Raw genomic sequence first — 11961 nt, forward strand, 5'->3', positions numbered from 1 at the left:
GGTGCCGTTTCTTCCCCTGAACATGCCGGCCACCATTGAAATCATAAGATTTCAATTAGAAATTTGGACAAACTAATTATATCGGTTGTGTTCAAACTAACCTTTCTCTATAAACATCTATCTGCTAATGCTTATTGTTGTAAGAGATAATTTTCACTAGCCTACTCTAAACACTGGTTGGAAAATGTGTCTTCATTTTTTTATCGTTTCACTTGATCTGGATGGTTCTTTTTCGATTCTGTTGCTGAAGCCTTCTGCGATGACCTCTTCGGTGATGCTGTTGATGAATGGTTGCACCTCCCCATGGTGCAATTGACGTTGGCAATATCGATTTTCCTGCTGGTTGAGTTTTGGATGCCTGGTTCTGGTTCCGATTGCCTTCGAAAATGGTGTGATGTTGGATGCCAAGGATGACCTGCTGACGGACCTCTAACTGCTTGCCTGGACCTGGATGGGTACGTCTCGGAATCGACCTCTGCCACGTGTGCCCACGTGGCCCAACGGATGTGATGCGCGCTGAAACATATGAGAGGGTGCTTTTTCACTTGAATTTATGAACACTAACATAACTTGCCTGGAACGGAGGCCTCCTGGCCTCCGTTGGGTGCCTCCAGCACCGATGACGACCACTGGAATCGTGGTGGAATGGATTTATGGAACCTGACTACCTCTAGCAATTAACGTGCTGCTACTGCGACGACGCTGGCCTTCGAAAAAGTTGATCAGACCCTCGATGACCTGTCGATCTTGTTGCAGATGCCGAGCGGTGGTACCTTCCCTCGGACGAGCCGGTGATTGCTGTGTAGTTTCGTTCCCATGTTGCTGTGGATGATGTAGAAATGGACGGAGTATGTTCTTGGGGAGAGCGGATGCTCCGAGACGGCACAAAAGTATCGTTGACATGGACCAAACACCGGGAAGCTACATGCTGAGACCTGAACCAACTGCGATTGACGAAAAGGCGATTGTGACTGCGATGAAGACCGTGTGATGATCGTTCCGGGACCCGGAACGAGGAGGGGGGGACTCTGAGGGATGAACATTCCTTAAGTTTTTTGCATTATAATATAAAAAAAATACGTAACTGGAAGCGGAGGCCCCATGTGGGAACCTCCGCGACGCCGCAGCGCCTCGATGAAAGCACCTAGTGCTCCTGCGATGGTAGTTCGTCGAAGTTGTCCCGTATTGGAAGGACGCAGATCTTCGAAATTCCCCGTTTGAGAGTGGTATCCTTGGTCTTCACCAGCACTACCCGGACGTGTCCGTCTGGGCCAGGAATGCAGTTGATAACACGGCCTAGGCACCAACTTTGTTTCGGCATATTTTCCTCCATAATCAGCACCATTGTTCCGACGTGTATGTTGTTGCGCTTCTTGGTCCACTTAGTACGGTTGTGTAGATTGGACAGATATTCTGTAGACCACCTTTGCCAGATCCGCTGCACGTACATTTCCTTTTCTTGCCACAGAGACAGTCTGTTAAGTGGAAGGTCTTGAAGATCAGGCTCTGGGAATGCAGTCATGGGTCGGCCGACTAGGAAATGTCCTGGAGTAAGTGCTTGGTAGTCGTCTGGATCGTTGCTAAGTGGAGTTAGAGGCCGAGAGTTCAAGATGGCAGAGATTTGGTGGACTACGGTGTGAAGCTCATCGTACGTAAGAGGATTGTTGCCGATGGTTCTACGAAAATGCCGCTTAAATGATTTGACGGCCGCCTCCCATAGGCCTCCGAAGTTGGGAGAACGGGGAGGGATGAATTTGAAGTCAACGCCATCTACCTCGGCTTCGGTGATCACGGTGCGTTGGAATTGTTGGTCAACGAAGAGTTGTTTCAACTCTCGAAGCTCGCGATCAGCGCCGACGAAGTTCTTGGCGTTGTCGCACATTACTAATTTGGGAGTGCCCCGAAGAGCAGTGAAGCGCTTGAATGATGCGAGGAAGGATTGGGTGGACAGATCAGCGACAATTTCCATGTGAACCGCCTTGGTAACCAGGCAAACGTAAATGGCTATGAAGCATTTAATTGGAACTGTTTTCCGAACTGGATATTTGATGTAGAAGGGACCACACAAATCAACGCCGACCTTGTTGAAAACAAAATCCGGATTCACCCGTTCTGGAGGGAGATCTGCCATCAGTTGTTGCTGCACCTTAGGTTTGTTCCGGAAGCATGACACGCATTCAAATATCACCTTGCGAGCCAAACTGTCGATGTGAATTGGCCAAAACCGCTCGCGAACTGTCGATACCAACAGCTGCTGTCCCGCATGAAAATTCTTCAGGTGATAGTGACGCATGATGGTTTTGGTCAGAGGATGTTTCGGGTGTAGAATGAACGGATGTCGCCTGTCTTCCGAAATAGCAGCATGGCGCAGCCGGCCACCGACGCGCATTGTTCCATCCACGAGCACAGGATTCAACGAAGAAAGGGGGGATGATGTTCTAATGTCGTGGTTCGTGCGCAAAGCTTTCAGCTCCTCGGGAAAAGTCTCACATTGGGATAATTTCACTAGTGCTTGCAAAGCTTCGTCAACTTCTTCCAGTGATACTTGGCCGATGCGTTTGGTATCACGATTCCGCTTCTTTGAGTTGTGGATGAATCTTTGCAGCAGAGCAACAATTCGAACAAGACGTGGCAACGAAGAATGCAATTCGAATATAAAACTTGGTGGATGAGCTTGAACTGGCAAAGCTGCTGCTGGTTTTTCTTCGAGCAGGGAGTTGTCGATTTCTGATGGGTGTTCAACGATTGTTGGCCAGGCGGATCTATCGAATTTCAACCAACTGGGGCCCTCCAGCCACAGTGACTGGTATTGCAGCTGCGCCGGACTCATGCCTCTGGAGATGATGTCTGCTGGGTTCTCTGTCCCTGAGATGTGATTCCAAATTCCGCCTTTGGTGATGTGTTGTATTTCCGACACTCTGTTGCCCACGAATGATTGCCATCTGGATGGAAGTGAAGCGAGCCAGTACTTGACAATCATGGAGTCGGTCCAGAAATACGCAGAGATCGCGAATGGAATACTTTGCCGCAGCTTGTCGTACAGGTGGGCCAATAGAAGGGCAGATGATAATTCTAATCTGGGAATCGATTGCTTTTTCTTCCTGCGAGCCAAATCTTCTAAGGGTGCTACCTTAGATTTTGCTGTGACGAGCCGAACTGTGATTGACCCTTTATCTGATGTACAGCGAAGGTAGATACATGCTCCATATGCGGCTTCTGAAGCGTCGCAGAAACCGTGGAGCTCTACACTGGTCAAGTTGTTGAGATAGCCCGTCCACCTGGGCACAGAAAACGATTCTAAAGCAATCAAATTGCGGCGGTACTCCTCCCAGAAAATCTTCATATCGTCTGGAAGCGGATCATCCCAATCAGACTTATGCTTCCAAATTTGTTGCAAAAATATTTTTGCCTGAACAACTACTGGTCCAATTAATCCCAAAGGGTCAAAAACACGAGCAATGTCGGATAAAACGGATCTTTTCGTGACACAAGCATCAGAATTCCAGACTGGCACTGCGAATTTGAAGCTGTCCGATGATGGTTCCCACAGTAATCCTAACGTCTTCACTGTCGCTGTCGACGAATCAAGCTCAAGTGTTGTCCTTTCGTCTCGCAGCTCTGGAGAGATTTTCGACAATATTTCAGGACTATTCGAACAGTATTTCCGAAGAATGAATCCTGCAGAGTTGGTCAAAGTATTGACAGCTGATACCAGCTGGGCACCTTCTTCTGGGTCATCACTTCCTGTCATCAGATCATCGACATAAACATCCTTCTTGATCACTGCTGCTGCTGCTGGATAGCTGCTCTCACCGTCCTGGGCCAAACGTTGGAGGGATTTGGTTGCCAAGTATGGCGCTGATGCAGTTCCGTAAGTGACCGTTGTCATCTGGTACGACTTCACAGGTTCTTCTGGTGAGAATCTCCACAGGATACGCTGAAGCGGTTGATCAGTTGGATTCATGCGCACCATACGATACATTTTCGCAATATCTGCCACAATTGCGATTTTGCGAAACCGGAACCGAAGAACGATAGATAGCAGGTCGTCCTGCACTACTGGGCCAACCATAAGTGCCTCGTTGAGCGAAACCCCAGAAGTTGTTCGACAAGAAGCATCGAAGACTACCCTCAACTTGGTGGTGGTGCTGTCGGGTTTCTGAACAGGATGGTGGGGCATGTAGTATGCCAGCTGATTCGCCTCCTCCTTGACCTCGATCATGTGGCCCATGTCGATGTATTCTTGGATAAACTCAAAATACTGCTGCTTCAACGCTGAATCTCTCGCTAAACGTCGTTCAAGACCTTCGAGCCTTCGAAGTGCTGTGGCTCTGGAGTCTCCGAGTTTGTCGATGAGGTAGCCTTTCTTGGGCAATGAAACTACGTAGCGTTGATCTGCATCTCGGTAGGTCGTTTCGTCGTAGAACTCCTCGCAAGCAGATTCCTCCACCGACAACAAGCTTTTGGAAAAGCAGGATTCCAATTCCCAAAATCTTGTTACTATATCTCGTAGCTCAACATTTGCGCATGGATAGGCAGCAGATCGTGGACCAACTGAGGTGCTTTCGGGTACTCGGCCAGAAATAACCCAACCGAAGACAGTTTTCTGCATCGTCGGGCCGTTCTCGTTCAGTTTTCTACGGCCATCCTCAAGCAAATCGTAGTAGTGCTCCGCTCCAATGATGAGGTCTATCGGTCCTGGCTGGTGGAAATCTGGATCTGCCAAAGTAATATCTGCCGGAATTTTCAGCTTATTCAGGCTAACTGCTTGAGTCGGAAGCGTAGAAGTGAGCTTCGGAAGAACATGAAGATCAATCATCTCCACGTAGGACGAAATACAATGATCTCTCGGCAGAATAGTAGCTTTGACTAGTTTGTTGGACTGAACCACCGAACCACCAATGCCAGCAACAGTCAGGAAGCTAGAAGCTTCAACGAGATTCAATTTTTGATAAAGGTTCGTGGAAATAAAACAATATTCCGAGCACGAGTCAAGAAGTGCTCTAGCCAAAAGGAAATTCCCATGGCGATCAGTAACGCGCACCAAGGCGGTGGAAAGAAGAACTTGATGAAGTGAGGTGTAGGTGTTAACAGGTAAAGCATGTGTATCGATGGAAGGGTCTGTGGTGTGTAGTGGGTTGCTTTGCAGTGTTACTGGGTACGAGCTTGAATGTGAACTTCGCTGGTGGGTAGGTGTGGTCGTGTTCTGGGCATGTGGTTGTGGTTGTTGTTGTTGTTGGTTGATGGGATTTGATGGTCGATTCGGCACTTGTGGATTGTACGGAACTGGCGCACTGTTCACTCTCACTGGATGCAGCAGGGTGTGGTGCTTGTGTTGACACTGACGGCAGTTTCCACGGGTGCAGGCACGAAGCATGTGCGACGAAGAGAAGCAGTTGAAGCACAGTCCATGTCGTTTCACCGTCTCATGCCGCTCTGGAAGTTTCATCTTGAGAAATTTTTGACATTTGAAGGCCGAATGTGGTTCACTACCGCAGAATGGACAACGACTGGGTGACTTGACCGTTGTGTGGCTGACAGAAAACCGGGGATGCTTAGGCTCGTTCAAATGTGGTTTAGCAGGTGCAATGGATTGCAAAACTGCGCACTGTTGCCGAAGAAAATCCATCAAATCATCATAAGTAGGAACCTCTTTCGATGCATGATGAGCCTCCCAAAGGCGCAAAGTACTGGAGTCGAGTCTTGAGCACACCATGTAAGCTAAAATAGTACTCCAATTGTCGGTCTCCTCACCAATCTTCGCAAGCTGCAGCAGGTTGCGATCGTATTCGCTGATCAGCTGACTCAAAGCCTCAAAACTCTCCCGCTTTATAGGTTCGACGTTGAACAAAGCATCGAGATGGGCCTTTACTATTAATTTTTTATTCTCGTAGCGTTTTTGGAGCAGATCCCACGCTACGGAATAATTTGCTGCTGTTACATCAACCGATCCGATTTCCTGGAAGGCATCTCCAACTAACGACGAACGGAGATACGTGAACTTGTCCATTGTCGATAACTGATCGTTCAAGTGGATCAAGCTACGGAAAGTATCCCGAAACGTAACCCACTCACGGGTGAAACCTCCGAAGCTGGGCAGTCTAATCTCAGGCAGCTTTACACGAGAGTTAGTTCCCGGAAGGCTGCTGGGAAGAGTAGTGGGTTGAGGAGGTGTGATGACATCAGCTTCAATAGGAAGAAGTGCCTTCAAACTAGCCTTGAGTTCGCAGTAGGTGTCTTCGAAAAAGCAGCTCAACACAGCACTGGCATCATCACGTTTCTGTTGTCGTTCGCTACGCTGCTCTGGAGTTTCTTTGGTTTCCTCATCTTCTTCCTCTTGCACAATTTCTAATTTGCGTTGCACGGTGTAGAATTTCTTCATTGCAGCCTCGAGCATTTCTAGACGGGTAGCAACTTGAGCTGCATGCTTTTCTGCCTTGAACTGGTCCAGAAATTTTCTAACACCGTCAAACGTTGATTTGATCTGCCTCTCCTGCTTCTTAAGATCCTTCAGCTCGCTGGTCATTTTGATAAGTTGCACTCTCCAATCATAAAATCACAAAAAAACACTTAATATATTGGCACTGATAGTTCAAATGTTTTTTTTTATATGATTTTTGTTTTCTAAGTTCAACACTTTATTACAATGCAGTAAAACATTTGCAATCACGAAAGTTCTATTTCAAAGGCACTGTAGCAAAGTATTGAAGCAGACACTTCGATTTGTAATGTTCAACTTTTAACAAATTCACTTTTTTTTTTACACTTTGACTCCGAAATCCACAAATTGACACGCCGCGCCGTGTCACGTACGACAAGTGCAAATAAGTTGTTGACTGCAGCGAGGGGGGAATCGACCAAGAAAAAAAAACAACAAAAACCAACAAAGCCAGCAGAACCAAAGACCGATCGTCAATCAGCGGAAAGAAACCCAGGGATTGTTGCAAATAACCAATTAATTGGCGAATATTTGATCAAAGATTCTAAATTTTATTAAAGCTCGAATTTTCGTGTTGTTCATCTTACCCACTTTCTTCACTCGGTGCACGTCTCATGCATGACGACACCACAGACCAACATGCTATACTACACCTGATATTCCGTTTCTTACGACCTCAATTGATTTTCCGCATGCATCAATTAATCCAGAACGTTGACCATCAGGACCGATAACCTTCGGGCCAGCCGTTGAAGATGATGTCAACCGTCGATCAATCGTTCAACCGTTCAACCGTCCGTTGAAAAAACGATGATCAGCGATGTGTAGTTTCGACTCCAAAACAGCAACTCCAAAAAAACAGCTAATATTGATTCCCGGAAACCTGACCAGGTCGGGATCGATTGTTGGCCAACTCGTTCCAGAATAATACGGAATCCAAAATTCCGAAAACACGCGTCACGTTGTGCCAATAAAAATTTGCGATGGCGCACAGATGCTAACGATTGCCCGCGAAGTGTAACAATAGGGCAATGTTCGATCGCACAAAAGGTCAACGCACTTTGTTCACTACGCGCTTTACAAAAAGGGTCAATGCCCTTTGTCCACAATTGTCCGACTTGGTCCCACACTTCGAAAAGTCCACCGGTCAGTCATCCGGCTCGAAGGACCAATTTTATGTTCCCGGATTTGACCGGAAAGTGGGGACGATATCCTTCGGACACATAAACGAAACTCGCGACTTTAAAGAAAATACACCACTTTATTAAAAGACTAAGTGCGCTTATAAATTTATTGTTCGACGGGCAACGTGTATAAAAATGTGTTCGCGCGCGATCGCAGTTGATAGTAGACTACTGCCGCTTCCCCAGTATATGAGACGATACTGAGGGTTAGTGGTGAATATAGTGGACAATCAAGAGCGATTGTATTGTTCCTATCTTAGCTACTGGGAAACGTAGTAGATAGCGAGCGGGAGAAAATATGTTGGGTGGTAACTCATTCAGTGGTGCCGTTTCTTCCCCTGAACATCGACATTTAAAAATTTTAAATATCCGTTCAGATTTAACACTCGGGATATCCTATCTGACTATTTTAGAGAAAAATTGGAATATGTTTCATGACTTAAAGGCGCATTGCCACTTGTTTCACCGTGTGAAATGACAGGAGTTAATTTTATTTTAAACACTTTTAGGTCATAACAAAAACTTATCAAAAAAAAAAAACAAATTCAGCTTCTGCTATCAAAAAAATTATGCTTCTGGAATATCAATCACAAAAAAAATGTCAACAAAAAATCGGATCTAAAGTCTCACCTACGTAACCAAAATATGTTAAACAAAAACACACATTTATGTTAAGTACGTACTTGAATTCTGTGTAAACAAACAGGGAACCTGTAAACAGTTTTTTGGTGAACTATTTAAAAAAAAGTTAAGTTTATTTAGTCAGATTGTTTATTTGGGCCCACCCGATCAGGAGAGCATATCAAAATAATAACTCAAACGTATCTCACCAAGATATTTACATCTGATTCAGTTTTAATTAAGTACTCAAAATTTTCGATTTTAAGTTTCTCCAACCTGAATTATATCTTATTCTGATTGACAAACTTGAATGGGGTTGAGCTCATATTCAATGATCAAGATTTTTTTCGGATTGTCCTAAAATAAAATGATTATATCTTATTTTGATATACGTACAACTTTTTCTAAAACACAGACATCGAAGTCAACGGCTCAAACCTTACATTAACGAGTTTCGCTCAATCGATTCATAAAATTGAATCAAATTTTTGGGAAACCAAAAATGGAACATGGATTTATCAAATAATGTGGTTTATTGACCTTCCACTAGAAAATTTTCTCGAAGCAATTATATCTTGATAAGTTATAATTTTGATATAATTTGTTCTGTCCAATATCAAACTATGCTATCTGAACGAGATATAATCTTGATTGGGGCATATCAAAAACTGATATAATTTAGCTATGATCGTATAGATTTTTTGATATAATTTGAGATATTTTATCATCCTACGAGTACTGAATTATAACTCATTTAGATAGAAAAAAAATAAGTATCAAAATATCTCATTTTGATATAATTTTGTTTTTCCCTCCTGATCGGGCAACCATTTAGAAATTTAGAAATCATGTATAGGGGGAAGTCGTCTATGACCGGACACCTCCTATGGCCGGACAACATTGATTTTTCGAAAACGCAATATCCTAAAAATGTTTTAACACCATGAAAATAAAGTAAATAGAAGCCTAATATGGTGTTAGAAATATGGTAATCCAATCTGAAAAGGTAAACCAATTATAGGCTTTGAAAGCTTTCGCCTAGTAGTTCGGCGAGGATCGTCCAAACTTTACATTTATATTGTGATCAGTTTTTACGGCTTGTCAAATGTGAGTTGCACATAAACGTCATCGTTGGTTGGTTATCTTTCCACTTCAGCAGGTGTAAGATAACAAATCGGAAGCCCGAAGAAAATATTAGGAAAATAAAAAAAAATGCGATTTCTCTATGTCCGGACACCATATTGTTGTCTATGACCGGACAAGAAAATATTCAAAATTATAAATGATTTCAACTTGAAACTTTCATTATTTTATCTCTATAGCACCCTCAAATGGTTCGCTGAAGATACGGATTCAATAACCAAACCATTTTGGTCCTATGATAAACTTTAAATTTTGCTGTCCGGTCATAGACAATTTTACTCTAGTTTTTTTTTCGAAACAAATGTACATTCTGGTTTGTCAAAAAAAATTTTATGAATGACTTCATAGAATGTTCAATATTGGAAAACACGTACTCATAAGACCTAAGCAAGTGATTTCAGTCATTTTGCTACGTTTATGTGCCATTGGTGACAACTTTGGGGATGAAATTCGTAGTGTCCGGCCATAGACGACAGTTTTGGAAATGAGTGAAAACTAACATAAAATTATTTCTCTTACCACATGAATTTGTTGTAAATTAATTTTTTTCTAATATTGTTTAGTGATCTTAATATTGATGCTCTTCAAATCAGTAGAGGAACCAATATTTACAAAAAAATATTTTTGAAGTTATTGCTTAAAAACCTTAAGTGTCCGGTAGTAGACAACTTCCCCCTACATTTTTTGTAAATGTTGAACGTTAGCACTTCTTTGCATTCGGCCTTCAAATGAACATCAATCTTATATACTCCATTTTAAAGGACAGGCTCTGGCTCAGTTCATGTGTCTGTTCATTTGCAATGGATTTTGTGGTTGTTCTATAAATTTAATGGCGCATGATACAACTTCTGTGAAGCACATTTGTACATGTTTGAAAAATATTTCTAGCGTTTTAGAATATGAACCAAGTCTTTCCACTTTTCTTTTTTCAAATGTCCGCAAAGAGTCATACCATTATTTCATACGTATCAGTACTAAATTCATATTATTTAGACAACAATTCCTTCTTGAAATAACACAAATTGAAGTTTTAATTTTTTCAAATCTTTTGAATGGTTTTGATTTGATCGGCAAAATATTAATCTGGGTCACATATGGGCGACATTCATTACTACATATGGGCTGTACAAATGATCTAGGAATCAAGAAGAAAAAACACATCTAGGCTTCATGTGGTCACCACATGCATCGAAATAATGCTTGGTTGAGAATGCGCGCCCAAAAATTCCCACTAAACAGTATGCTATGCCATAGTTACTAACCTCCTACGACGTTTGCTTGCGACGCGTCGACGACGCCTTGACCATAGAGACGAAAAACAAAAAGCCCGCCCGGCGCCCAAAGTAAAGAAAATCTCGAAAAAATTGAAGGCCATGACTTTAATTTGATTCAATTTATTACAAATTTAATGATTACGGACAATTAATGCGAGTTTTTGTTGTTTTTATTTGATATAAACCGATTCGCATGCCCACAGAATATTCTGAAAATAATTTCCTTTGAATCGGTTGGGTCATTTCGGAGGAGTAGTACTACAAACACCGTTACAAGAGAATTTTATATAATAGAAGATAGCAAAAAAGTGTAAACTTCGACCCTAAACCACAAAAAAAATTCGAAATCGGAGGTTGGAAGACCCGAAATATTACTTATCTTATGTTCAATTTTCTTAGAAATTCAAATCTGCCGTCGAGTCAGACCGGAGTCATCTGAGTGAAGCTTTATTTGGCCCTTATTTTCCGGAAAAATAAACAGTCATAACTTCGTGACACTTTTTTTGATCAAAACAGTTTTCCAACCTTATAATTGTTGGGAATACAGATTTTAAGATGTTTAAGGGTCACTTTAGGGTTATCCGATTGTTACTGTATGTATACTTTTTTGCTTTGACTGAATGTGACATTTCCAATACCTTTACAGAAAAAAAGTCCCCGAGTGCTATGCTGCGAACCACGGTGTACAATATAATAAGGTGATATCTTCCCGATAATGTCGTCATTACTATCCATCTAGTGATCTACGCGCGCAAAACTTTTTGCTTGGCACGCTATAGGCAGATAGTAATGACGTCACTAGTTTGCTTTCAAACGAGTTGTTTACTCGCGTTAGTAGCCTACCTTATATAATTATACCGTGCTGCGAACAACGTACAGGTGATGGGTTTACTCTGCCAAAAAGACCAAATTTCGAAATATAAAACTTGATTCAAAACAGAGGTGACTAAGAAAACTTTAGTGAGAATTAAATAAATTTCAGATTTCTTTAAACTGACCTAAACCAGCAAAAATTAATTGAGTTTGAGAACCCAGTTCAACTGATTTACAAAGACTCTACCAGTCCTGTTGAGAACCACCCGCTCGATTATAGGATTCATCCCCTATATACGTACGTTTAAAATAAAAACACCAAATTGGAAAGGAAAATCCCAACCAACGTTAGCCGGTTATTTTCGAAAATCAACAAAAATATCGACAATGACAACGGTATTCACAAGCCGTGGTCTCTCGTGAGTGGGAGTAGAGTAGCGTAGAGTAGAGGTGTTCAAAGAGCATTTGCCACCAAACCAAACCATCG

General features: G+C 42.6%; 1 protein-coding gene across 1 annotated transcript; it reads right to left on the reverse strand.

Annotated features, from left to right (window-relative positions):
• Positions 1-1144: 1144 nt before the first annotated feature.
• On the reverse strand, positions 1145-6526 carry LOC129760852 (uncharacterized). Its single transcript, XM_055758528.1, has one exon. It carries the CDS (start codon positions 6524-6526, stop codon positions 1145-1147), a length of 5382 nt encoding a protein of 1793 aa, XP_055614503.1.
• Positions 6527-11961: the final 5435 nt, after the last annotated feature.

The sequence above is a fragment of the Uranotaenia lowii genome, unplaced genomic scaffold, assembly GCF_029784155.1.
Source record: "Uranotaenia lowii strain MFRU-FL unplaced genomic scaffold, ASM2978415v1 HiC_scaffold_79, whole genome shotgun sequence".
In the NCBI taxonomy this organism is placed as follows: Eukaryota; Metazoa; Arthropoda; class Insecta; order Diptera; family Culicidae; genus Uranotaenia; species Uranotaenia lowii.